The sequence below is a fragment of the Adiantum capillus-veneris genome, chromosome 12 (assembly GCF_014529385.1).
Source record: "Adiantum capillus-veneris isolate H3 chromosome 12, ASM1452938v2, whole genome shotgun sequence".
Classification (NCBI taxonomy): Eukaryota; Viridiplantae; Streptophyta; class Polypodiopsida; order Polypodiales; family Pteridaceae; genus Adiantum; species Adiantum capillus-veneris.
Window position 1 is genome coordinate 100,889,835 of NC_140942.1, and position 27,277 is coordinate 100,917,111.

At 46.2% G+C, this 27,277-nt stretch overlaps 3 protein-coding genes across 3 annotated transcripts in view; all 3 read right to left on the reverse strand.

The window, feature by feature from the left end:
- The window catches only part of TRM10 (tRNA (guanine(9)-N1)-methyltransferase-like protein), a 100,891-nt gene that overhangs the window by 70,584 nt on the left and 3,030 nt on the right, over positions 1–27,277 (reverse strand). The gene's annotated exons all lie outside the window — the stretch shown is intronic.
- Positions 9,894–10,709, reverse strand: LOC147446225 (uncharacterized). The gene is made up of 2 exons (XM_086525490.1): positions 10,553–10,709; positions 9,894–10,432 (listed from the first exon to the last, which is right to left on the reverse strand). Exons 1-2 carry the CDS (start codon positions 10,634–10,636, stop codon positions 10,004–10,006), a joined length of 513 nt encoding a protein of 170 aa, XP_086381616.1. The 5' UTR covers positions 10,637–10,709; the 3' UTR covers positions 9,894–10,003.
- LOC147446226 (uncharacterized) lies at positions 10,951–12,954 on the reverse strand. Its single transcript, XM_086525492.1, has 2 exons — positions 12,019–12,954; positions 10,951–11,885 (listed from the first exon to the last, which is right to left on the reverse strand). The coding sequence occupies exons 1-2, from the start codon at positions 12,868–12,870 to the stop codon at positions 11,250–11,252; spliced, it is 1,488 nt and encodes a 495-aa protein (XP_086381618.1). The 5' UTR covers positions 12,871–12,954; the 3' UTR covers positions 10,951–11,249.

Sequence of the window (27,277 nt, forward strand, 5' to 3'; positions counted from 1 at the left end):
GGGACAAACGATCTAAGAAGAACAGATCCAAGAAAGGATCTCGAAAGCACAGAAAGCAACAGTTCAACATTATAAAGTACGACCAGCGTGTTCCTACCTGAAAGACAATGCCCAGACTTGGTGATCGACCCTACTTTTGCGAAAGAAAGCACCCACCACATGGCTAAAGTTCAGACGCGTTTTTACCTCTGCACGGCTCACTGAAGAGTCGAAGAGGACGGTATCACAGCATGGAACCATCTTCGGATGACCAAAGAAGTTACTTTTGATGATTATTGCCAGAGATTTAGGGATACTTTTCTACGTGCTTCATCCTTCAATAAAGTTACCTTTAAATAAAAAGTTGAGTGGTTTTGTTGGGGTTGGCCCAAGGAGATCCGGCGATACTATTTGCAAAAGGTGGACTCATTCAACGGCTTATGGGCCACGCCAAGCAAGGATTTTGAATGCACGCCGGTACACTGACGTGCCCAACGGACATGCCAGTGTTTGCTCAACGGGGGCCAAATTAATGTGAAGCAATAGAAGAAGAAACCATCAGGCCCGAGACTTTCAGTCGAGCAGCGAGCTGAATACTACAAACAGGGAAAATGTTATGGATACAGGGAGCAAGGGCACGGTCTAGCCAAGTGCCTCGGCCCTCGTGACCTAACAAAGCGTTCAATGACCAGGCCGAGGACAAGCAAGAGAGTTCCAAAGCGGCAGAGGAATGAGCAAACAAAGGGAAGACCAAGGCAGGACTGGTACTGGACTTTGTGGGGACCGACCTAGAACAGATGGATGAAAGTACGAAGCTTTGCAGAGTGTGGGGCAAAGTACGAGATTAGGAAGCCCATATTTTCTTTGATGGAGGAGCCAAGGCCAACTTCATCTCGACTGAATTGGTGGCTCGACTTGGGATCACACCTGAGGAAATGGGACCATTGGCAGAGGCAATTCTAGCGGCACTAGGATGGGATGTTGCCTTTACACCTGTCATAGGCAAGCTTTGGTTGCACTGTCAGGGGTATGTAGGGCACGAGGACTTTTATAGCATGGATTTGGCAGGGTGTGATGTCCTTTTGGGATCCCCTAGTACCATAAGAACGGCGTTGTGGTTGATTACAGGGCTAGGAAGGCAACATTGAAGAATGAGAGGGGTAGAGATATTATCCTTGATACAAAATTGAAGGGCGAGTCCGTCCCACTTGTATCGGCTTTTGCCGTTTCAAAATTAATAAAATCCAGTCTTTTTGTTTACTCGATCTACTTGAACAAGTTAAATGACAATAAAGCATCAAATATGTCCGACCTAGAGAAGAAACAACAAGACTTTTTGCAAGCTCAAGCCGATTGTTTCTCTGAGGGTTTGCGTGGAGAGTTACCTCCTCAACGACCTGAAGATCATATCATTGATTTGATTCCTGGTAGCACACCACCGAACCGGCCAACATATATAGTAAGCAGAGCCCAAAACGAGGAAATTATGAACCGAGAAAATTATGAACCAAGTGAAAGAGCTTCTGGAAAAGGGTCTAATTCAACCCAGTACATCACTCTATTGTTCGCCAATGTTGTTGGTACTAAAGAAAGATGGATCATGGAGATGTGCATTGACTAGAGAGCTCTTAACAAAATCACGATCAAAAACAAGTTTCCAATACCCAGGATTGATGATTTACTAGACAGGTTACCGGGTTCTACATGCTTTAGCAGATCGACCTGAAAAGTGGCTATCATCACATCAAGATCTCTCCTGGAGAATACAAGATCGCGTTCACGACGTCCTTTAGGTTGTGTAAGTATTTGGTGATGCCTTTTGGTCTCACAAATGCTCCTGCAATGTTGAATAGGATGATGGATAGGATTTTTCGAGAGTATTGGTCAATTCATTTGTGGACCTCGTGATTCTTCTTCTCGATTTTGAGAAGGCATATGACAGAGTTGACTGGGACTTTCTAGAGGGCACTCTACGCAGGATGGGCTTCTCAGATGCTTGGATCAGAGGGGTGCCAGCCTTGTACAAACAGGCTCATAGTCAGGTACTTTTGGCAGGAGGTAGAGGTGATCGCTTCATGCTTACATGCTCGGTCAGACAGGGCTGTCCTCTTGCCCCCTTCCTCTTTCTATTCTATGCGGAGGCGATGAGAAAGTTTCTGGTGTCACAGCAGGTTGGTCTACGGGGCTTAGCACTCCCTATTCAGGGATATGAGCTACTGGACGCTGAGTTTGCCGACGACTCAGCCTTGTAATTAGATGGCCAGGAGGCCAACCTTCACAGATGTGAGCAGGCTTTGGAGACCTTCTGTTGTGCATCGGGCGCACTGATCAACTCGAGAAAGACAGTGGCTTTCTCGGTTGGTAGTGCTCCTGTGCCAGATTGGATGCCAGGAGAGGGTTTCAAGTGGATTCCCCCAGGAACTGCAGTTCGGTACTTGGGGTGTCAAGTTGGGTTGGACTTGTCTCCCGAGCAGCAGATTGCTCCCCTTCTCCTATCTATCAGGAGAAAGTTGTTACATTGGAGCTCATCACGACTTTCTTTGGCTGACAGAGTAGTAGTTGCCAACCAGGTGTTGTTACCGACTATGTGGTACATCACTTCCTGTTGGATCTTCTCGAGTTCTTGTATCAGCCAGGTAGAGAGGCTGATCAGGAACTTCCTTTGGTCAGGACGTGACACTTAGGTAGCCCGAGCCAAGGTGGCTTGGCAGGTCATCACTCTTGTTCACAGGGAGGGCTTGGGATCATTGATCCAGCATAGTAGAGCAAAGCCCTTCTTGGGAAGTTCATCGTCAGGAGACTTCTTGTCACAAAACGAGAGCGTACACGAGCACTTCGAAATCTGTCGCTCCTTGCTCAGAAAAGCGACGTCCGTACTCAGCCGTCACTTGAACACTTGCAATTTCCGTCGCCAACACTTGCTCCAGAATCCCAACACTAGCTTCTTCTGCTGCTTCCGGCGCGTATAGAACTGGAACGCTTGCTGCCCTTTTATAGGCCCTTGCACCCGGCGGGAATAGGAGCCGAAAAAGCAGAACCTTGGCTCCCTAGAGAGAGGAGAGAGAGGGATTGTTGAATCTGGCGCTTTCTAGAGAGAGGAGAGAGAGAGCTCGCTGTTTTCAGCCCCTCCCTACAGTTTGCGTAGGTTTTTTACGTAAGCTTTTTGGGGATCCTTTATTTTATTAATAAAAGGGCTGGTCACTTAAAAGTGACCGGCCACTTCATAAAATAAAGTGTGAACCTGTTCAAACTTTAAAAACTCACTCAGTTGGTGAAAATAATGCTACACGAACACATTCCAGGCGTCCCCGCGTGCAGAACACGGCACAGATGCAATGCAGACACAGACTCCTCGCGGGAAAGCATCTGCCCTCCCACGAATGTTCCTCCTTTTCGTAAAAAGCTTCATTGAACCCATCTTTATTCTTGTGCTTGCGTTCTTACACGTATTTTCTTACTCAGTTCGGATTTCCTCCTTAGCCTATGGAATGCCCCCTCAAAGATGCACCCGTCACCCATCATGTGACGAATCAGGGGCACTCATAACCCGGCCCTTCCCACCAAACTTACCGAAACTCCTTCGCAATGTTTACCGTCACCCATCAAGTGACACATCAGAGTTGTCCGTTCTTGATGGCACTTCTTATAGGGACAATCTTTTAACAGTTCTTAGTGTACACAATAAAATATCCTAAAAAGAAATTAATCATTAAAAGAAAAAGAATAGTCCAATTAGCAACATCCCTCTGGCTTCTAAATAGTTGACCTCAACTGTAGTGCTTGGACATATACCTCCAGTATCTCGGGACAAGCTGCTAATTCCTCCTGCGTCATCCACTGAGCATCTAGATTCGAATAGTTCTTAAACTTAACCAAATACTTCCGTGTTATTTTTCCGGACTTGAGAGGCCGCTCCTGATGACTTACTATCTGCTCCGGTTGGAGTATTTCTTCTGTTTCCTCAACCTCAGGAGGTTCCTCAGCACTAGGCTGGCTCGGAGGCAGTCCCACATACGGCCGGAGTAAACTGACATGGAAAGCATTATGGATCCTCCAATTAGGCGGTAGCTCTAATCGGAAGGTGACATCCTTCACTTGCTCAGTGATCTTAAACGGCCCATAATAACGTATAGAAAGTTTTACCACCTTCCCCTTATGAGACGCTTGTTTCTTAAGTCTTGCCTTCTCAAACTTGAGTAAGACTAACTGTCCGACTGTTAAGTCTAGATTCCTCCTGCGCTTGTCTGCACCTTTCTTATGCTTTTCCTGAGAGCGTAGAATAGCTCTCCTAACTTGCCAGTAGGCTGTGTCCAAATCCTGGACAAATTCATCTGCTGCAAAGATCTTATCCTTAGTTAAAAGGATCGGTGGAAGCAAAGGCTTACCGTAGAGAATCTCAAAAGGTGCTTTCCCCGTCGATCAGTGTATGGTATTGTTATACGCATACTCGACAAGAGGCAAATATTTCTCCCAGTCAGATTGCCGATCTGACACATAAGCTTTTAACATATCCAATACTGTGGAATTGGCTATCTCACTTTGCCCGTCCGTTTGAGGATGGTAGGCAGATGAAAAATTCAACTTCGTACCAAGATTATCCATCAAGGCACGCCAAAAATTTCTTGTCATGCGAGGATCTCGATCACTCACAATAGACTTAGGCATTCCATGATGCTTAAAGATCTGTGCCAGAAAGACCCTAGCCATATTATTTGCTTTGATCGTTTTTTGACTGGTATAAAGTGTCATTGCTTGCTAAACCTGTCCACAATGGTCCAGATCGCGTCATTTCCAGTCTGAGTTCTAGGGAGGTCCATGATGAAGTCCATGGCAATACTTTCCCAAGGTTCATTAGGCACAGGCAAAGGTTATAGCAACCCAGGCATCTTATGCCGATCATACTTCACTTTTTGGCAAACCAAGCATTCCCTGACATACTTATCAATGTCTGCTTTAAGGCTAGGCCAAAAGAAATATCTTTCCATTGCTAAGGTCGTAGGGAGAATACCCCGATGACCCGCATAAGGCGAAGCGTGTGCTTCATCCATTATCTTCTTTCTTAATGGTTCCGCCACACATATGGCCTGATGGTGGTAGAGATAACCGTCCCGAATGGAATAGGGAAACTCATTCTCTCCACGATGTAGCTTTCCCCAAATGGTGGAGAAATCTGGATCATTCGGATACAAATCTGGTAGTGCTTCTAATTCTTGGTGATACACCGAAGTGATAGCGTTCACCCTGGCCGCCTAGACAATGCGTCCGCGACCACATTCTTACTCCCAGCCGTGTGAAGGATCTGGAAGTGAAACATAGACAAAAAGTTTGCCCATCTCATCTGCTTCTCGGATAGTTTCCTTTGCGTAAGGAAATACCGCAAACTCTGGTGATCAGTCTTGATCACAAAATCCGCTCCTAGAAGATAGTGCTTCCAGTTGGATAAGGCGTGAATCACAGCCGTGAGTTCCTTTTCGTAGATTGATGCATGCAACTCTGCATCCTTAGGCCGTCTGCTTTCGTAGGCCACTGCATGGCCTTCTTGGTTTAACACTGCTCCGATGCAATCGCCTGAAGCTTCGCAGTGAACCTCAAATGGTTTTCTTAAGTCAGGCACTATCAAAATAGGTCCATGGCTTAGCAAGTACTTGAGCCGATCAAAAGCTCCTTGTTGTCTCGAACCCCATCTGAAAGGAATCTTCTTCTTTGTCAAATCATGAAGTGGTCCTGCTACATGAGCAAATCCTCGGACAAACCTTCGATAATACGAACATAATCCCAGGAAGCTACGTACATCATGTACCGTAGTGGGAATAGGCCAATCTTCTACCACTCGGATCTTGGCAGGATCCATACTCACTTCATTGTGAGAGACTATATGGCCGAGATGTGTATCTCTGAGAGAAAGAACTCGCTCTTCTTTGCATTCACATGCAACTCATGCTTTCGCAATTCTTGAAACACTAAGTCCAAGTGCTTCCGATGTTCCTCTTCTGACTTAGAGAAGATGAGTATGTCGTCAAAGAATACTCCCGTAAAAGCTCGATACGGGCTGAAAATGCGGTCCATCATGCGATTGAACGTCGCAGGAGCATTGGTCAAGCCGAAAGGCATTACCAAAAATTAATATAGTCCAAAGGTTATGCGGAAAGCAATCTTATGGACATCCTCAGGGGCGATCCGTATCTGATGATACCCACTCTTTAAGTCTATGCGACTAAAGACACTTGCACCCTACAACTTATCAAGTATATCATCAATCCGAGGGATCGGAAAGCGATTCTTGACCGTGATCTTGTTTAAAGACCTATAGTCTATGCACATTCGAAACGTGCCATCTTTCTTCTGTACCAGTAGAACTGGAGAGCAGTAGGGTGAAGCACTTGGCCGTACTAACCCTTTCTCTAGAAGCTCGTTGACTTGCTTCAAAATTTCCTCTTGCTGAGCAAGACTCACCCGATAAGGGGGTTGATTGGGAGGCGAGCTACCCGGTATGAGATCTATGCGGTGATCTTCCGGGCGTACCAGAGGTAGTTCATCAAGGAGTGTTTCCGTGAAACAATCTTTGTACTTTTCAATAAATTGAAAACGTTTAATGTCCAGACTAGAGAGTGAATCCCCACTAGTTTTATCCTTCTCACGTGCAAAAATCCAGTAGCAGAAACACACTTCTTCATTTCTTTCTTAATGGAGATATAGCTTACAATTGGGAACTGCCAATCTCCTACATCAGCATGAATCTTTATTTTCTTACCCCCATGATCAAAAGTGAGGGTCTTTTCCACATAATCGGGAATAGGTGTCATGTGGAAGTGCCATGGCATACCCAAGATGATATCACATCCCTCGATGGGTGCCATCAAAAATGATTCGCGGTCCTTGTACTCGCCAATCCGAAGATTGAGCTATCCTTGCACGGGAGTTGCATTGGTTGTCAACCCCTCGAATGCCGATCCGGATGTAACCGGTGTGCCAAGCTGAGCCGGTGTGAGGCACAAACGTTCCGCAGTATCCAGGGAGATTAAGTTATCCGTGGATCCTGGATCATAAAGAATCAGTACTCGCTGGTTGTTCAAAGACCCTCAGCCCTTCAGAAGTTGACGCTTCCCTTTCTCCGTTTCTGTGTTTCCCTGAACATCTGGAATTGAGTTCGAGCTTGGTGGTGCGGGTTCCTTCCTTGCTTTTTCTTGCCTCGTAGAGGCTTGTCATTGCCGTTGCTGCTTTAGCGGGCAATCCGGTTTCATATGTCCTTTCTCGCCACAGTAGAAGCATCTTCCTTCCTCTCTGAAAGTTTGAAGTTGAGTAGGAGAAAGATACTTAGTTCGCTTGCTATTGCCCTCTGGCTTCTTAGAATGATCATAGTCCCTAGATGGAGGACGTTTTTTTCCTTGGCCCCCTTGGTCATCGTAGACCCCTCTTTGTCTTGCACGGTAAGTGCTATGCTCCATTTTTTTGGGCGTCCCAGTTGAGTGCAAATCCTCAGCAATGATTGCTGACTCCATCATCCTCTGAAGGGTGTCATGCGGATACACTTTCATACTCTTTCGAAGCTGCGGTTGAAGACCCGCTTCGAACTTTCGTTTCTTTTCCTCGTCGGCAATCTTCATGAAGGGAGTGACCTTCAGAAGAACCGACCAATACTTGTCCACATAAGTCGTCACTCTTTCATGTTCCTTCTGGGCAAGCCAGTCCCATTCCTTCCGTATGTCCTGCTCGAACTTCGAAGTCCGATGGAAGAAATTGTTCATAGAATTCAGATTTGAAGCTCTCCCAAGTTCTTGCCTGAGAACCTTCCAGAATCTTGGCTAACCACCAATTACTTGCCGTTTCCTTGAGGTGCATCCCCACATGGCGTAATTTGGATCTTTCTATGAAGTGCCCATTGGTAATGGCGACTTCAAACTGTCTGATGAAGGACAGTGCTTTGGAGATGTCTCTCCGTCCGTTGTAGGTTTCGAACTTGATGTCCTTGTCGCCCGATTTGAAGACTCTCATGCGATGTTGAGACTTGCGACCATGCTTCTTGAATCGAGACTTATCTTTAGGTTGATGTAGGGTAGTAGTAGTAGCGGCTTCCTTCTTCTGACGAGATGATCGAGAAGTAGAAGTATAATCAGGAGAATAGGATGGAGATGAGATAGAGATGTCCTGGCTCTCGTCTAGCAAAGAGAGCGCTTTTTCCTGGCCTTTCCTTGGAGTAGGCCGTTCATTCTGATCCGAAGATCCTTTGTGCACCTCGGCACGTTCTTCTTCTCTTTCCTCCTGTGGTCTCACGCCAACAGTGTGGTCTAGATGCCTGGCTGCATCGGTTCCATTCGTTTTCTTCATTCCGCCCAAGAGCTTTTGGACATCTAGCAATAGTAAGATTTGTTGCAAATCCGCAAGCTGAGCTTGCACTTGTTGAAGCTCCTCGTCAACGCTTCTCCCTTGGCCCGACATGGTTCTTCCCGGAATCGTCCTTCTTTGCAGAGAAAGAGAGGAGTCCGAGCTCTTATACCACTGTCACAAAACGGGAGCGTACACGAGCACTTTGAAATCTGTCGCTCCTTGCTCGGAAAAGCGACCTCCGTACTCAGTCGTCACACGAACACTTGCAATTTCCGTCGCCAATACTTGCTCCAGAATCCCAGCACTAGCTTCTTCTGCTGCTTCCCGCGCGTATAGAACTGGAACGCTTGCTGCCCTTTTATAGGCCCTTGCACCCGGCGGGAATAGGAGCCGAAAAAGCAGAACCTTGGCGCCCCTAGAGAGAGGAGAGAGGGATCGCTGAATCTGGCGCTTTCTAGAGAGAGGAGAGAGAGAGCTCGCTGTTTTCAGCCCCTCCCTACAATTTGCGTAGGTTTTTTATGTAAGCTTTTTGGGGATGCTTTATTTTATTAATAAAAGGGTTGGTCACTTAAAAGTGACCGGCCACTTTATAAAATAAAGTGTGAACCTGTTCAAACTTTAAAAACTCACTCAGTTAGTGAAAATAATGCTACACGAACACATTCCAGGCGTCCCCGGGTGCAGAACACGGCACAGATGCAATGCAGACACAGACTCCTCGCGGGAAAGCATCTGCCCTCCCGCGAATGTTCCTACTTTCCGTAAAAAGCTTCATTGAACCCATCTCTATTCTTGTGCTTGCGTTCTTACGCGTATTTTCTTACTCAGATCGGATTTCCTCCTTAGCCTATGAAATGCCCCCTCACTGATGCACCCGTCACCCATCATGTGACGCATCAGGGGCACGCGTAACCCGGCCCTTTCCACCGAACTTACGGAAACTCCTTCGCGATGTTTACCGTCACCCATCAAGTGACACATCAGAGTTGTCCGTTCTTGATGGCACTTCTTATAGCTACAATCTTTTAACAGTTCTTAGTGTACACAATAAAATATCCTAAAAAGAAATTAATCATTAAAAGAAAAAGAATAGTCCAATTAGCAACACTTCTTCCAGGTGAGGAGCCCTGGAAGGAGTTCCTACTACAGCGACTTCGTGCTAGGGTGCCTCACTCAGGAGGCCCTTGGCAACCTTCGACCAGATGGATCTTTACAGAGATGCGCAGAGCATAGTAGTCTCGTACAGTCCTGTACGTTTTGTACGCGTACGATGATGTGCAGTACTAAACGAACTAAAAAAATTTATGATGTACGATGACGTTATGTACGTTCAAATTTAAAAAAACAAATAATTCTTAAGTCTAAGGGCCTAAGGCTTAGGCCTTAATACTTAGTTATAGAAACTTGACATTTGTATAGATTACAAGTTAGTAGTTACAATACTACAATGTAAAGAGTCAAGACTCAAAGACTAAAGAGAATGAGGATTACATAAACCAAAATGATCATTGAAATTTGATAAGTAGAGACCAAGTGGCAAGGGCTACAAAGTACTCAAAAAGTGGCAAGGGATACAAAAAAGTGGGGGGACCAACTGGCAAGGGCTACAAAGTACTCAAAAAGTGGCACACCATAATAGAGAGACTAAATAGTAAAGTCACTAGTCACTAGTGCTCTCATCATCTTCCTCATCTTCCTCTTATGAGCCTTGCTCATCAACATCATCCTCTTCCTCACAAAAGTCGAAGGATGACGGCTCATAATCTCCATCACTAATGAGGTTGCCTTCATCATCATACTCTGGCTCTCGAGGCTCTCTATCCTCCATAGTGATGGGCGCCGCACAAGAGCCGCTTCCGGAGCCTCGCCGCACATAGGTCCTAGGAGCCTCCGTGGGTGTTGTTGATGCTTTGCCTCTACCTCTTGTAGCCTTGGCACCTCTGCCTCTTGTAGCCGATGTAACTCCATGGATGATGACCTTCTTGCGTGATCGTGTGCGAGAAACCCGGCGATCAATCTCCTCAAGCTCCAAGTAGAGCTCACGAAAAATCATTTGCTCCTCAGGGTCTTGCTCTTTATTGACACTCTTTAGAGTGTCAATCGTAAGTGTGAGCTCATCCACGTTGACCTATTTGACATTTACAACATTGGACAATGAAAACATAATTAGTATATTCAAACTAATTAAAGACTAGACTCTAGAGTATAGAAAATGGAGTGAGTCGTGATTATAATTTATAATTTATACCTGTCGAGCCATAGGCATCTCATGCATAGAGCGCAACATGCGTAAATTGGAGCGACAATAGATAAGTCGCTCTAATTGCTTCATTGAGAGCTTGTTTCGGATTTTGGTGTGGATGAGGGAGTATGCGGACCAATTACGCTCACATGCTCCCCATGAGCAATCCTAAAACACATCAAGAGAGGCATAAGCTATAAGAGACTATAGTTGAACTTTGAAGAGATTAAGCACAAAATGTAAAAGTTTGAGGCTTGTCGCTTACTTGGCCAAGAACCCTCAAAGCAAGTCCTTTGAGAGTAGGCAATTGATAGCCAAAGCTCTCCCACCGAAATAAAGGCTTCACCAAGGATTGCCGCTTCCAACACAAGTTGGAAGTAAATGCGGTGCCTCGTTGGTCGCTATAGTTGATTACCTCTTGGAGAAATGCTCCAATGTCCTCTTCTTTTAGCACCTTAAAGAGGTAATTGTTGCGCTCCTCAATAAGCTCTTGATTCGCAAAGAGTTCGGGCTTCTTGTAAGGCGGATGCAAGAGAGCCGCAAAGTAATGGATAGGTCTCTTCATCCAATCCCACCGCTTTGTGATTAGGAGGAGAATGTCGTCTCTCTTGGGAGAGTCCTCGAGGTAATCACTACAAGAAGAGAGAGGAAATGTACTAAGTAGAGAAACAAGCATGTAGAATTTAGATATATAGAGAATGTATTATGTAATAATAAATATGTAGTTATACCGTGTTCCATCGGGAGCCCCATCTAGGATTGTAGACTTCTCAATCTCCTTGTAAGCTTCCTCCATGAAGTGCCATAGAAGCCCAATAGTTACCCCTTCCATGTCGGTCATGCGGAGAGCCTTGTACAAGGGCAAGATCGCAACGACAAGACCCTTAATTTCTTGCCAAAACTCCTCCCGCAAGCAAAGCCGTTGGATGGCTTTTGCATCTTGTTGGGAAGCGGCGGACTCTCCATTCATCCACTCCTTAAACTCATCGGAGACCATGGTCTTTTGTATTTTGTTTTGCACATCATAGAGCCACTCTAGAAGTAGCCACATGGCGGCAAAGCGAGTGGCCGATGGCTTCTTCAACTCAAGGTCGGAGTAGGTGCGGTAAATGGCAAGCACCCTCACTTTGCCATTGATGAAATTGATGATGGAGAGTGCTTGGTTGAGGATATCTTTCACCCAACCTAGCTCCCCTATGTCTTCAAAGAGAAGGTCAAGGCAATGAGAGGCACATGGAGTCCATACTATGGATGGAAATTCCTTCTCTAGCCTCTTACTCATTGCCTTGCAATTTGAAGCATTGTCGGTAATCACTTGCACGACATGCTCCGCACCAACCTACACAAGAGGCATTTGTGACAAGAAGAGTTAAAACTTAAAAATTAAAACATAGGACTCATTGGCAATTGCTCAAGACATAAAGGCTCGATTTGGCTTGGCGGATGTGCTTCCAAATGAATGCCCCGGTCACTTTCTTCCCTCTCGAACCCGCATCCACCGCCCGTAAGAAGTACGTACCAAGAGGACAAGAAACAAGAATGTTGATGATGCCCCTCTTCTTGCGGTCGCTCCATCCGTCGGAGAGGATAGAGCATCCATACTTTGCCCAACCCGCACGTACGGGCTCAAGTGACTTGTCAATCCTTGCCCTCTCTTCATCAAGCTTCTTTGTTCTCATGTCATGGTATGACACACCCGTCCACCCTTCGCATGGACCAACCGCCGCAATTGCTATGATCATCCTCTTCCATCGCTCCAACCGAAGAATGTTGAAGGAGAGATTGCATTCAATCACCGTGCGGGCAATCTCTATTTCCGCGATTCTTTGTCTCTCCTTGAGGAAAGACAAGGGGCCGGAGCATCCACCCACCGATTTCGCAAGAGAAGTTTGCTTTGCCATCTTCGGAGGCCGGCCACCATCACTTGAAGACCCCTTGGACTTCTTGGACTTCTTGGAGGAGGCACTACCATCACATGAGGCCGCGGTGGCACCGGTAGCCATGGACATAGTTGGAGAGGCCTCTTCCTCCGAATCGGAGCTATCAACATCCGGCGACACGAACTCATCCGAGGTGACTCTACCCTTGCGAGTCTTCAATGGAAGATACTTTCTCTTGCATTCCGCAAGGATATCTTCGGGGATATTAGGACATGGCCCCGCTTGTCCTCCCATCTTTGTCAAGTGGATGATGAGACGGGTGACGGAAGAGGTCATAGCTTTTGGGCAATATTTGCACCACCACTTGCAAGAGTTTTGCTTGCCCCCCACCCGCTCAAAATGTCGGCAATGCTTCTCAAAGGCTTCATGAAGAGGAGGCGGCATTATGTAGTATGTAGCTAGTAGCTACTAGTATGATGTATGATGTATCAATAGATTAGAGAGAGAGAGAGAGAGAGAGAGAGAGAGAGAGACCCAAGGAAGCTTGAAGGAGAGACCCGTCACCCAAGGGAGCTTGATGGAGAGAGATGGTAGACCCAATGGAAACTCGAGAGCTTGAGAGCTTCAATGGAAGCACATGGAGATGAGAGGGTAGAGCATTGAGAGGCTTAGGGCTAAAGCTTGTAGCTTGTAGTTGTAGGTTGTGTTGGATAACAAAGGGGAAGGGTTGCTTAAATAGCAGAGCATGTGAGGCTTGACTCTTGAGCAATGGGCATTGGCCCTTGGGCAATAAGCATGGCAATGGCCCATGGGCCATGGGCTTGCATTTGGCTTCAAAACTGCCCGCAAACGGCTCCAAAAGGCCTACAAACTAGACGTTGCAAAACGGTCAAAAAGCTGCCAACGGTCATAAACTGCCGAAAAAAGTCACCGGACGGAACGAACGGAACGCACGGGACGGGACGGGTCCGGCCGGACGGAACGAGAGGTTCCGTTCGACGTACAAAAACTACCCTTGCGCAGAGTTGGTTTGAGCAAGAGACTGGAGAACCGCTTCACTGTGAGTTTGCTTCGATCTTGGGAGCTCTTACGGCGTGGCCTGGAGCAAAGACAGCCGACGTGCACAGAGGAGCGCCTACGGCAGCCCCTCGTCTAGAACCCCATGGTTAGCACTCAGAGAGGCCACTTGGTTGGTAGTCAGCCTCATGTTTCCTGGGGTCCCATGGCAGCAGGTCCAACGCGCTCTCTAGGTGACTAGCTAGAGTTCACAGGTTTGTCAGAGGAGGTGCAGGGGCTCCAGCTACAGGGCATGAGAGGGGTGCAGAGCATGTGTCAGGACATCTCAGAGTCAGTTCCAGCTGACTGGCTCACGCCTCTCGAGCCAGTAGCACCCCGGTGGATGGGAGCCTTCACAAGACTGGAGGTTCTCATCTCAGTCAGGGCCTACTCAGAGACTGTCCCAGCCCTGTTCTTCGAGCTTCAGGGTGGGGGACACCTACAGCGAGTTGCAGTAGAGGCCCCACAAGTAGCAGAGTGTTGTTTTCAGAGGATCCAAGTAGTGGGCATCTGTGGGAGGACTTGCGTCATAGGCCCTGACCCAGCAGCTCTTGAGACTGGACACTGGAGGCTGTGGGCTTGGGAGTGTTGTCCACTGGCACGAGTACAGTGGGATCCTGGTGAGTGGCTATGGAGGGACCCCTTCTCCTCTGCAGACCACCCAGGAGTCCCGTTCTTTCAGTACACTGTTCGACTGGGACGTCATATACTAGCAGCATAGAGAGAGGCCCGCCCCGCTGCAACACCTCATTCGCAGGAGGAGGGTCTCACAGTTGAGTTCCTGGCAGCCTTTTGGGAGAGGTTGTGGGACTCCAGACAGCCGAGGCGAGTCACCTTGTTTCAGTGGCTGGTCGCACACAGAGCTACAGCAGTAGGGAGCTGGCTAGTGCATAGTGGTCTCTCGGCCACGTGCAGCTTGTGACCATTTGGTGGAGAGTCAGTGTCACTATCTTTGGGACTATCCCTCGGCCCAGCAGGTGTGGCTACGAGTTCTTCGGCTAATGCCTGCTCTCTCCACGGCTCGACAGTACACTTGGGGAGCAGCGGCTTGGTCCACCCTCACAGGCCCGGCACTTCAGTTTGAGCTATCTTCCACCAGCAGGATGATAGTGATGCAGGAGGGGCGACCTACACTCCAGCCTGCTACAGAGCTTACTCCACAGGAGTGGTGCAGTGAGAGAGAGGAGTGTTGGGAGCTCATCAGTGGCCTGACACTCTCGTTCATCTGGCGGGCCCGCTGTTTCCGCATCTTTGAGGCTCGCCCTATGCCACCAACAGAGACTGTTCGTGACTTTTGGTTAGCGCTGATCCATACTCTAAGAGGACAGCTTGAGGGACTACAGGGCAGCTCCGACCGCATGCGGGAGCGCCGTGATGCTTTCCTTCGACTCTGGCGTCCTGGGCCTTTCTACACCATAGTCCAGGGTGTACTCCGATGGCATTACCGACCACTTGTGTGGCTCTTCCCTCCCCCTATCTCTTGATTTAGTACATATATTGGTTTTTTCATTGGGAGACTCTCCCACCATGGTTGTTGTAGCCCTCTCTTGAAGAGGTGGTTATAGCCCTATGGGCACTTTCAGTAACTAATAGAAGGATCTTTTTCTCCAAAAAAAAAAAAATTGCTCTCATCATAGTCTGAACTGTCTGTAGACGAGTCCTTTGTAGAACTCACTCACTCACTGGGCGAGATTTGGACTTCTTTGTCTTTTTTCTTGCCCTTTCCGAAGCATTGCTTCTTGCTTCGCTTTTTGCCTTTTCGGTCTTCTTCACTCGAATTAGATGAGCTAGAAGAACTGTCAGAAAAAGAAGAAGAAGAACTGGGTACTCCTTCGAATCGAACATGCTTCTTCTGTTTTCTTGCTTTTTCAAAGGTAGACTGACGACCCAAATAACCCGGGAAGTCAGCATCTTTCTTCTGCTTTTTGCCGTGCTTTTCAGCTTTGTTTTGCGCGTCAAAAAGCTGAGTAAGTCGTGCATCCACCACCTCTTCTAATTCTTTCTCTGTATACTTCTTAGGAACAAGAGGTTTCTTGAGAGCGGGTTTTGGGGGTGGTGTTGTGGTTTTTAGCCACAGCGTGTGCACCTCCTCCAGAGAGGTCTTGCTCATATATTTTGCCATTTTCGAGTCCTTGGCAAAGTTAAGCATCATCTTTGTTGCATCGCCAATCAATTGTCGACGCTCCATCTCTCCGCGCTCCGCCTGAGTAGGCCGAGGCAAGCCATACTCCTCGCGTGAATCTTTGTTGTGATCCCTTCCCGCATCTCCGGATGCAGAGGGAGTCAATTGATCCTTGCTTGATGCCATAGGTGCCGCGGGAAAAAAATTGGGAACGGATTTCCCGTAGAAGAGAAATCGGCCATGCTCTGATACCACTGTAACAAACTTGGACACTCCAAGTCAAGAATCTACCATGACAGCACAAATAACCACTTCAGAACAGTTCACAGTTCACAATTGATTCCACACTGGCCCGGCGGAGTTCCGTGCCTAGAGATATTGGCCCCAAAGCCTGGCGTCCCTTCCGGTATTTCTTTTTGTATTAATCTGTGTTCAAAGTACAAGAGTGCGGACAGGCGCTCACACTCAGACTCTGCGTCCAGATGCTCTGAGTTGTGAGTGGTCTACCCACTTATTTAAAGAGTACAAGGGTTGCCAAAAGCAGAGCCCAAAAGCTGAAAATCAAAAGCTTAAGTAAAAGCTTTGAAAAATAAAGCAAAAGTTCTTTCTCTCTCTTTCTTTTAATAAAGCAAAGAGGCTTTTCTTCTCTCTCTCTCTCTCTCTCTCTCTCTCTCTCTCTCTCTCTCTTAAATGAAATAAAGCAAAGAGGCTCTCTCTCTTTTCCCATTGCGTGGAAAAGCAATGCCAAAAGCTGAAATCAAAAACAGCCCACGCAACAGCAAAAGCAATGCCAAAAATCTGCCACGCTTCCCGTAAATCGCGTTGGTCTCTATACAACAGGCCACGTGTTAGCCCGCCACGCCAGCAAATCATGGTTAGGGTTAGGGCAGAATTAGGGTTCTGATTTTAAGATTAGGGTTTCAACAAAATTAGGGTTTTGGCAGAATTAGGGTTTCTGATTTTAGGGTTAGGGTTTCCACAGAATAAGGGTTTTTGGCTGAATTAGGGTTTCTGATTTTAGGGTTAGGGTTTCAGCAGAATTAGGGTTTCGGGCAGCCACGTCATCACTTTGTGACACATATCCTCTGGTTGCACACAGCATGGCCATCAGATTTCCATCCAAACACATCAAGAGCAATTTTACAGTGCATAGACCTATTTTCCCTATTTTTGACATTTTTCATTTGTTAATTTTAAGTGACTTTCTCGGTAGGGCAAATTCAGTAAGTTAATATATAAGAAACCTAGCGCTAGCATTCTACAGCAGAAGAGGCAGCAGGAGCACTTGCTCAACAGGCACCTTCTCAGCAAGACCCCCCAAGCAATTGACCTAGCGTTTTTGGAGCAGCCAGCCTAGCGTTTTCTGCATCAACCACCTAGCGTTTTCATCCACACGCAGCCTAGCGTTTTGTTCACAGCAAATCAGCCCCGGCAGCATCAAGACAAATCAAGAAGCCTAGCGTTTTGCATTTGCAGGACAACCGGCAGCAGCAGAACAGTTTTCAATCCTAGCGTTTTTGGTTTGCAGATCAGCCCCAGCGTTTTGCAGATTCACTGCGACGGAACACCAAGAAGCACCAACATTTTCAGTTTTCAGCAGTCAGACATCGCAATAGAACCCCTGAACCTCGCAGATCTCACCTTCCCGTAGCAGATCCTCGCCGCACGGTCAGATCCCACGAAGTTTGCAGATTCAGCCCGGAAAACGCAGATTTCAGCATCTGCATTTTCAACGCGTCGTCATCGCATCGTCGTCATCGACATCATCACCGACATAGAGTCAGAATTCAACAGATAAAGATTTGCAGATTTCAGCCCTTAGCATTTTCAGATTTCAGCCCGTCTCGTCATCGTCCTCATTGTCGTCGACATCGTCGGCAAGTCCAAGCATTGTAGAGATTTATGCAATCAATAGTAGACCGCTCTCGCCATAGAGAGTGGGGCCTTCGGAGGAGGGTTTTGACAACATTCTGGTGTCGTATTCTTCTCTCTCTATCTCTCAGTCTCAGCACCTTCATTCAAAGTGTTTATCCACTTTGTTTGTGATCACTTGCACTCTCTCACTAAAGGAACGGAAGGCTCTCCCTTCCGTAAGTAAAAGGAACCCTTAAGCACAATTCGGAGCACTCGTCTTGAGCAAAGTTCAACATTCACTTCCGCTGCACCTTACATTGGTATCAGAGCTTTGGCAGTGTTTTGTATCACTCAAGGAAAGAACCACATATTTTTTTTTGCTGCTTGATATAACAAACTACTGACGTGTCAAAGCCCTGAAGAAGGGAGCCAACTTGCAGATGTCGGCCGAGGGGCCTAAACCCTAAGAAGAACAAGTAACAGAAGAAGAAGTCCTACCAACTTATGGGGACCCCGTTCGATGGGGCCCCAAGTGACATAAAGGATTAAAATAAAGCAGGTTTCGCTCACATACACAAAAAGAGACTTACGACAAATTTCTGAAAATTGCGTTGGCATGATGACGTGGCAAGTTGTACGGAATTCCGCATTTTGCGTTGGCTGATGATGTGGCAAGCTGTACGGATTTCCGTAAATTACGCTGGCAGCTTTTTGGCTTTGCTTTTGGACCAGATGCTTTTGAGTTTGAAGGCTTTTTATTGTAAACTGCTTTTGGGGCCTAGGGCCTTTAAATATGAGGTTAGGGCTCATTCTCTAGCATGCTTCCTGGAGAAGGTGCAGAGTCTGGAGTACCGGCTTGTACAGTGTTGATGCAATATAAAGAAATACCGAAAGGGGCGCCAAGGTTTGGGGGCAATACTCTCTGGGGTGGAATTTTGCCACTTTGTGTCGCGTGTCGTCTCTCTCTTTCAATTCAATTGTTATTGAAGTGCTAAAAGTCTGTTCAGTCTGTTCTTTTCTATTGGCACGTGGTGCCCGTCTTGTGACAGTGGTATCAGAGCATCAGGCGTATGCTTTTCTGAAAGCATACCGGTCCTACAAAAGAGCTGACAGGGCTATTGGAATTTTATTTGAGGACTTGTTATCCACTCCCACCCTTACTTCATCGCGCATCGGGCGCGCTCCCGTCTTCACCGCTCATGTCTTACAGGACATAAGCCATAAAGATTACTTACAAGAGAAGGATCCAAGATTTGTTTCGAGCTGCTGCTTTTCTCACAGACACTACCATGCAGATATTGATAGCTACCAAGCAGCATACTCCAAGTACTTGGCAAGCTTTCAAGAAAAAAGAAAATTTTTGCCCGAAGTTATATGGTTTCTAACATCTTCCTTCGGAGTGCAGCTTCTGGCAGAGGGGGGTATCCTGAAATGCTCGCCATGGAAACCCTAGCAAATTATAACTTGAAGTTTCTCGACATCTCCCAGTAGATGTCTCTTCACGAGCAGATGACCTTGGAGATTCGGTGCGATTGCTATCTTGGGACTACCATCGCCGCCAAACAAACATTGTCTGTCCAAGAGCTGATGGACCATGTTGTGCTTCGCCTGCGACCTTACGGAATGAACCTAACCCTAATTTTTGGTGCACGTTCCAGGATGGAGAGTCGGTTAACTTTTCGAGCTCAACCGATGTCGAGATTGCTTTTTAAGTTTGAGTTCTGTTTGATCTTGTTTGGTGATCCTTTCGGAATTTGTTTGAAATGGATGGTATCTGTTTTGAACTTGTTTTGGTGCCGATTTGAATTGTTTGACTCTGGTTTGATACTGGCTTCAATCAGTGGTGATTTTACTCTCGGGTGGAGAAGTGAGAAATGTTGTTTTGGTATTGTTTGAACCTCGGAACGACGCAGGCCGATGCAAGGGAAGCGTTTCGTTGTATGTTTGAAAACCTCGGAACGACGCAGGCCGATGCTTGGGGAGCGTTCCGTTGTATGCTAGAAAACCTCCGAACGACATAGGCCGATGCCTGCGGAGCGTTTGGTTGTATGCTTGAACCTCCAAGCGACGCAGACTACAGTCTGGGGAGCGTTTGGTTGTACAATCCTCTGAGCTCATGACCCGGACCTTTTTAGATTATTTGCGGGGGGGAGTGACGAGGTAGTCGTTGAGTAGCTTCATACCACAAACCGTTTGTCTCAGGGGAATGCTCAGCGGCGCTGTTTGTTGTGTCTTGTTACATGCATATGTAAGCATTTGTGTTGCATTGTGATGTGTCAATTAATGAATATTCCTAATTGGATGAGATTGCCTGGGTATGTAATTTTAGTGGATCAAGACACCCGTGGAAGATCAGTAGGGTCTGAATGTGATGGCTAATTTTACTGCGTCGGAATATCAAGAGTTCCAATTTGGACGAAAGGAGAATCTAACTCCTTGATCAAAAGGGCAGAAAGGAGAAGCTAACTCCTTGATCAAAACAATCGAAAGGAGAAGCTAACTCCGTGATCAAAAGAGTAGAAAGGAGAAGCTAACTCCTTAATAAAAAGAGCAAACTGATTGTCCCTCGGAATGACCCCCGGAAATTTTTGAGCTAACTTAAGTTGTTTTGCAAATATGTTGTAATCGCGGACGACTACTCTCTTTCAAGAAGGGGAGATGTAACAAACTACTGACGTGTCAAAGCCCTGAAGAAGGGAGCCAACTTACAAATGTCGATCGAGGGCCCTAAACCCTAAGAAGAACAAGTAACAGAAGAAGAAGTCCTATCAACTTATGGGGACCCCGTTCGATGGGGCCCCAAGTGACATAAAGGATTAAAATAAAGCATGACTCGCTCACACACACAAAAAGAGACTTGCAACAAATTTCCGAAAATTGCGCTGGCATGATGACGTGGCAAGCTGTACGGAATTCTGCCTTTTGCGCTTGCTGATGACGTGGCAGGCTATACGGATTTTCGTAAATTATGCTGGCAGCTTTTTGGCTTTGCTTTTGAACCAGATGCTTTTGAGTTTGAAGGCATTTTACTGTAAACTGCTTTTGGGGCCTAGGGTCTTTAAATACGAGGTTAGGGCTCTTTCTCTGGCATGCTTCCTAGAGAAGGTGCAGAGTCTGGAGTACCGGCTTGTACAGTGTTGATGCAATATAAAGAAATACCGAAAGGGACGCCAAGGTTTGGGGCCAATCCTCTCTGGGGTGGAATTTTGCCACTCCGTGTCGCGTGTCGTCTCTCTTTCAGTTCAATTGTTATTGAAGTGCTAAAAGTCTGTTCAGTGTCTATTCAGTCTGTTCTTTTCTATTGGCACATGGTGCCTGTCTTGTGATAGTTGAGGTCGCACGTAACCCAAGTCCACATGGGCGTGTCGATTCCTAATTGTGTTTTTGAAGAGTGACAGGAAACCCAAGAAAGAAGGGCTTGTTCAGCCTCCCCTTGTGCCTCTTTTCACTCATTGAGAGCGGACCGTGCACTTAGCGGCCAGCCAATCGACGTGAAGTGGGAAAAAGCAACCTTGGTAAGAGGTGCGCCCCCAGAAAAGAGCAGAAATCAGGTGAAGAGAAGATCCTTCTCTAACACAAATTGCAAGCGAAAGAAGAACCTCAAGACCCTCAAGAACCTCAAGAACTCAAGAACCTCAAGAACCCAAGAACCCACGACCCACAAGAACCCAAGTTCCTCGTGAACTTAAGAACCCATGACGTCAGTGGATGGTCATCACCCGAAGCAGAATGGATACTTCGCATGAAGGTGGTGAGCATGGGAGTGTTGAAGAAGAATTTTCCCCATTAGGAGGTTTTTCTGACCCTCCTCCTTCCCCATCTACGACAAGGATTGCACTAACTCCTATGGAGGCTTTCGATAGAATGATTATGGACAGGAGGATAGAAAGAGAAGCGCAACACGTCGCCTTGGAGCGCGAGCGCAAAGCAAGAACGACAGAAAGAAGGGCAACCATAGACCGTGAATACGAAGAAAGAATGGCAGCCATAGCGCGTGAGCAGAAGAAAGAAAAGCAGAAATGGATCGCGAGAACAAAGCAAGAAAAGCAATGAACGACCGACACATGCAAGAGATGTTGCGACTCTTTTCTCAAGTGCAGGCACAGATGCAAGAGATTCGGGAAAAGGAGACTCTCTCCGTCTCTTTTTCTCCCAAGCATGACACACTTGATTTGCATGATTATAATAAGCATGATGATTTGAATGACAATGATAAGCATGATGAATTGCATGATAATGACAAGCATGATGATTTGCATGAAGATAATGTGATTGTTCACAAGGATGATGTGTTAGTTGATACTTTCTCTAGTACAGCTAACCCCATTGCAGAGACGATCAATCACGAAGCACCGATCTTGGCTCTGGAGCCTAGGTCCAAAGAACCCTCTCAAGAAGAACCAATCTTGGCTCTCGAGCCTAGGTCCACAAAACCCTCACAAGAAGTATTATGTGTTCAAATGATTAGTCAGCACGCATTGTTCGAGTGTTTCATTCGTGACGCTTTCCTGTATTTTAGTCACCATCCTTATGTGATCCCTGTTCACAGACATGACATATTGTACGCTGAGCACGATTCACTCATGAATGAGAACGTCTGTATGCGGATTACTCATGAAAAGATGAAATGTTTGCATTCAATGAATTCACATTCCATGTCTCTTCCTTGGCATGACAGTCTCAGAAAGAGCACAAGAAGGATTGAGCTTCAAGCATCGGCATTTCCATTGTGTTTTGCCAAAGTTGATTGATTTAGATCAGAAAGTCAAGATTCGACCCCATTGTTTGCGTGTGTTTGATGGACGGTTTGACACTTCCTCACTTTGTTCATCTGCATTGCATGCACAATTTTTTCGAAAGACTCGAATTTTTCCAGTCACTTTACATGGAATGGGTATGTTCATGTTCTTGTGTTGGAAGTGGTTTCAGGAATTTTCAGCCTAGGAGATTCTTGAAGAAGGTACACGCATGACTATCGACGGAGTTGAAGCATTCAAGGAGCCACAGAAAACTGTCGCTTTCGGCGCGGCCCATAGAAGCAAGCGTTGCAGACCTTTATGAGTTCGGGTATCGCATGACCCACGCATCAGAGTAGGCCGGCGAAGAGTCCTTCCCAGGATTCCAGACGTTGTTGGCAATCTCCCTCGACGCCATACAGTTCGGTAGCAGTACCTCGCTTTGAAAAGGAGGGGATGTCACGTGACACATCTAACCCTATGTGCACGTGGACAAGCTACTTCATGACATTGGGTTCAGTTCAGTTAGCTTAGGAAGTGTTCTGGCACTTTTGCGAGAACACGCATCAGAGTAGGCCGACGAAGAGTCCTTCCCAGGATTCCAGACGCTATTGGCAATCTCCCTCGACGCCATACAGTTCGGTAGCAGTACCTCACTTTGAAAAGGAGGGGATGTCACGTGACACATCTAACCCTATGTGCACGTCGACAAGCTACTTCATGACATTGGGTTCAGTTCAGTTAGCTTAGGAAGTGTTCTGGCACTTTTGTGAGTCTGTTCGCAGACCGTGCATGTCCAGGCACTTGAATTAGATGCATATCCTCTGGTTGCACACAGCATGACCGTCAAATTTCCATCAGAACTCATCAGGAGCATTTTTACATTGCATAGACCTATTTTCCCTATTTTTGACATTTTTCACTTATTAATTTTAAGTGACTTTTGTTGGAAACTCGGTACGGCAAATTCAGTAAGTTAATATATAAGAAACCTAGCGCTAGCATTCTACAGCAGAAGAGGCAGCAGGAGCACTTGCTCAACAGGCACCTTCTCTGTGAGGATTCTAGGTACTAATCCTCTATTAAGTACTTAAACTCATGATTAAGACTTAAAAAACTTGAACTGTACTCGAGACAAGACTTAGAAGACTCTGTGTTTGATTGATTGAATGTGTGATACAAGAGCTCCTTATATAGGAGACGAAGAGACATAAATGAAAAGACACTTCTCTTGGTGAAGAGACACGACTTTAGACGTAAAGACACATCCTTTCAGCGAAGAGTTGCAACCATTGGGCGAAGAGTCGCACCCGTAGAGCGTAGGGGTGTGACCAGTCGTCGAAGGAGTGTGGCTTTTGGCGAAGAGACACGTCCTTTGGGTGAAGGGGTGTGACCATCCAAGCGCAGGGGTCCTCCTTGGCATGGCACTTCGCGTATCTGCAACTAGGAGTAGATGTATTGCTGTTAACATAGTCACAATCGTGACATTCCCTCCCATTTAAAATGAGAGCCCGTGTCAAAGAAATGACTTCTGATGACTCTGGAAAAGCATTGAATCTTCGAAATCTTCAATCTTTGAGTTATCAGAAACGTTTGTCTTGAACCTTTGCTTCTTGTGAAACCTTTTTGCTTTGATTGCTAAGTCCCATATCATTGCATTGTTCAAAGACTTTTTAGAGGAATCCGGCATAAACAGGTTAACTGCAACAAGAGGTTGATCTTCAAAATCCTTCGTGTGATGTAAGCCTTCTGGTTTAAAATCTTCCAATAACTGTGAAATATTTGGGGAAGAGGAAATCTTCTCAAGGTACTCTTCAGATGGGGTACCTTCAACTTTATGAATCACTGGAGAGGATTTTGGCTTGAGACTGTAATCATCTTCCAATAATGAATCCCAAAATTCTTCAGAATCATCTTCATGACTTGTAATTGGCATATCATCATCCAGTAAAGAATCAAAGAAAGCATAGTCGTCTTCAGATTCGGAATTTGCAACTATATCTTTATCTTTGTCTTCATCAATTGATTCAGGAGAAGTTAATGAATTCAAAAATTCATTAATAATAATATCTGCATCTGTATCGAGGATCATATTTGTTTCATAATCCACTATATCATGCTGTTTGACTTGTACACGTGAGGCTTGAATCACTCTTTCCGCATGAGAAAGCCCGTGTAAAGTCAATTCACGTCCATCTTTGAATAAATTGATAGTATGTCCTTGGAAGCTAATTGCTGGATCATATTGGAATAACCAATGCTGACCAAGAATCGTGTCGTAATAAGATAAAGTCATGACTTCAAAATCCAATTGATCTACGTAAGTTTGAATCTCGAACTGCAACTGTCGAACTGTCTGATCACAAGTCAAAATTGATCCATCTGCTAATTCCACATCATATAAGTGAGATGTCTTCTGAGTTGGTAAGCCAAGCTGTTGAACTATCTGAGTGCTGACGAAATTATTCGAGCATCCACTGTCCACCAAAATATTGATGGAGCGACCATTGATAGTTCCAAGAAGACTCAAAACTTGCTTTGAGAGAGGCTCCAAAACTGAAGAATTGCACTGAGCATGCTTCATAAGAATACTCGTATCCTCTGAGACACGAATCGTATTGACCACAGATTTTCCTTTATCCTTAGCAGATTCTGGTTGTTCAAAATTCGATGATGTTTCCGCGTTGGAATTTCTTTTCAAATTAGACGGATTTGGTCTCTTTGGACATTGATACCATCTATGGTCACCACTACAAATTGTACATAATCCTTCCTTCTTTGAAGTCGAAGATCCATTTGACGAAGAGCCTTGTTGAGTATTGGAATGCCGATTTTGAGAAAAATCACGTTCTTTACCACGATCAAGTGGAGGAACATGTGAAGAAGATCTGCTTTCAGATTGTCGATCTTGAGAATAGATCCTTGAAGTTGAATAAGGTTGCGTTGCTTGCTGTCTGAACTTAGACCGATGTTGCTGATTTTGGCTATAGTTGTCTCTGCGATCGCGCTGTGAAAAGCAAGCACTATTTGAAGATTTGTCTCACCAGAGAGAAAATTCCGTGTAGGGCGTCGATTATCGCCAAGACGCTCCACGTAGGAAATTGCAGCATCCAAGGTGGTGGGGTTGTATTTGTGCACATCATCCTTCAGGTTGGGTTCGAGTCCATCCATAAAGCTGTGAAGTTTATCAGAGGGACTAAGGGTCTCTATCTCCAAAGTTAGTCTTTGGAACTCTGTGATGTACGCGGCCAAGGAACCTGTCTGGCTCAGGCGGCGAAGAGAGGACCGGGCATGAAAATCCGTATTGGCAGGTTCGAACTCCTTGCGAATAGCACGCCGGAATTTATCCCAAGAAGGTGTGTGTTTACCATCAGCAACCCGTCGTTGCCACCAAAGAAATGCTGTGTCTTTGAGCAGAGAACTAGCAAGTACAACTTTTTTACTTTCGACCAAGTCTGTGTTTGATAAGTAAACCTCCATTTTGAACAGCCAATGGTCCAGCACGCGCTTGTCGCAGCGACCAGTGTATGGTTCCGGCAATTTAACATCAAGCTTCTTCTTCTGTGCAGCATTAAAAAATTTATAAAGTAATTGAAGTTCGCGATTGTCTACCTCTTCAGTTAGATCTGGTTCGTTTGGTTCGTCCACTGAAGCTTCAGAAGAATGTGTTGAAGATGCTGCAATTGTAGTTCGACACAACAGGTCGACTTCGAGAAGTGTTTTCCGTGTGCATCTCATCCAAGCGAGTGTGAAGTGATGCGAGGCTTATGGAAAGTGTGGCCATCTGCTCCTTAATAAGAGTAAGGGCATTGTCAGATTGACCACCTCCATCTTGGGAATTTGGCATGGTTACGCCTCAAAGAGAACTCGAACAAGTGCAGGAGCAGGTTCTGTGAACAGGTTCGGGGACAGGTACTTTGTGAGCGGAAAACTATGTTCGGAACGAGTTCCGGCTCTAGAGTATCCGGGATAATGATCTATTCACGTTCCTACAGAACCTCTTCAGGAATCTCGTTCATGTACGAGAGGTAGGAACCTGTCTATGGCGTCTGTCAACCATAGAGCGCGTGGGGGAGTGCGTGTGCGAGTGCTAGAGCGAAGGGGAGGAGCGTGGGCGTAAGAAGAAACCTCCAAGAATCTCAATACCGATAACAAGTTGCCTGATGGCCGAAGACTTTGGCTGAGCCTTATTTGTTTTAATGTAAGTTTCTTTTAATGTATTTGTTTTAGTGTGGTTTCACATGGGGCTTAATTTAGGGGCTGGTCGGTCAATGTAAGTTATTAAAATTGAGGTTTATGTATAATTGAAATGCCTTGCGCTGCTGGTCTTTCTTACGTAAAAAAATAAGCCAGCGAAGAAGTGCAGCGTTTCAGCCAGCGCTTCAGCCCAGCGATTCCAGCAATTCAACGCATGTGCAAAGAGGCAAATCACGGGGGGAAAGGGGTGCGGCGTGAGTGAAGGGGTGCCTGTGCCCTTTCATGAAGAGGGACGCCCCTTGAGGTGCAGCAGCCAGCGAAATTTCAGCATACTCAGCCCAACGTTTGCAGCATAAGCATACTCAGCCTTGGAAGTTGGCAGGAATTGGAAAAAGGATGCACAAACGGGGATTTCCAAGGGGTGCGAGCATTGGGAAGAGGTGGCAGCCTAACGGCGTGGTACCCTTTCGCATGAAGGGGTGCGACCACGGGTTCGAAGGGGTACTACCCGAGGAAAAGGCGCTCGAAGAGGCCGGGTACGCCACTCACTCGCACACACTGCTGTCCCGTTCTGTTTATGCTGCTTTTATATATGTGGAGTTAATCAATTACCTCAGACCATTGGCGAAGAAGTTGAATTCCATCTTTCTTCTGCTTCCATACAACTCCGGGAAAAAGGGGGGGGGGAAGAGGGTAGCGGTGAGGGTGAGAGGCTCACAACCTTCGGGTCCCGGAAAAAATTTGCTCTGATACCACTATGAGGATTCTAGGTACTAATCCTCTATTAAGTACTTAAACTCATGATTAAGACTTAAGAAACTTGAACTGTACTCGAGACAAGACTTAGAAGACTCTGTGTTTGATTGATTGAATGTGTGATACAAGG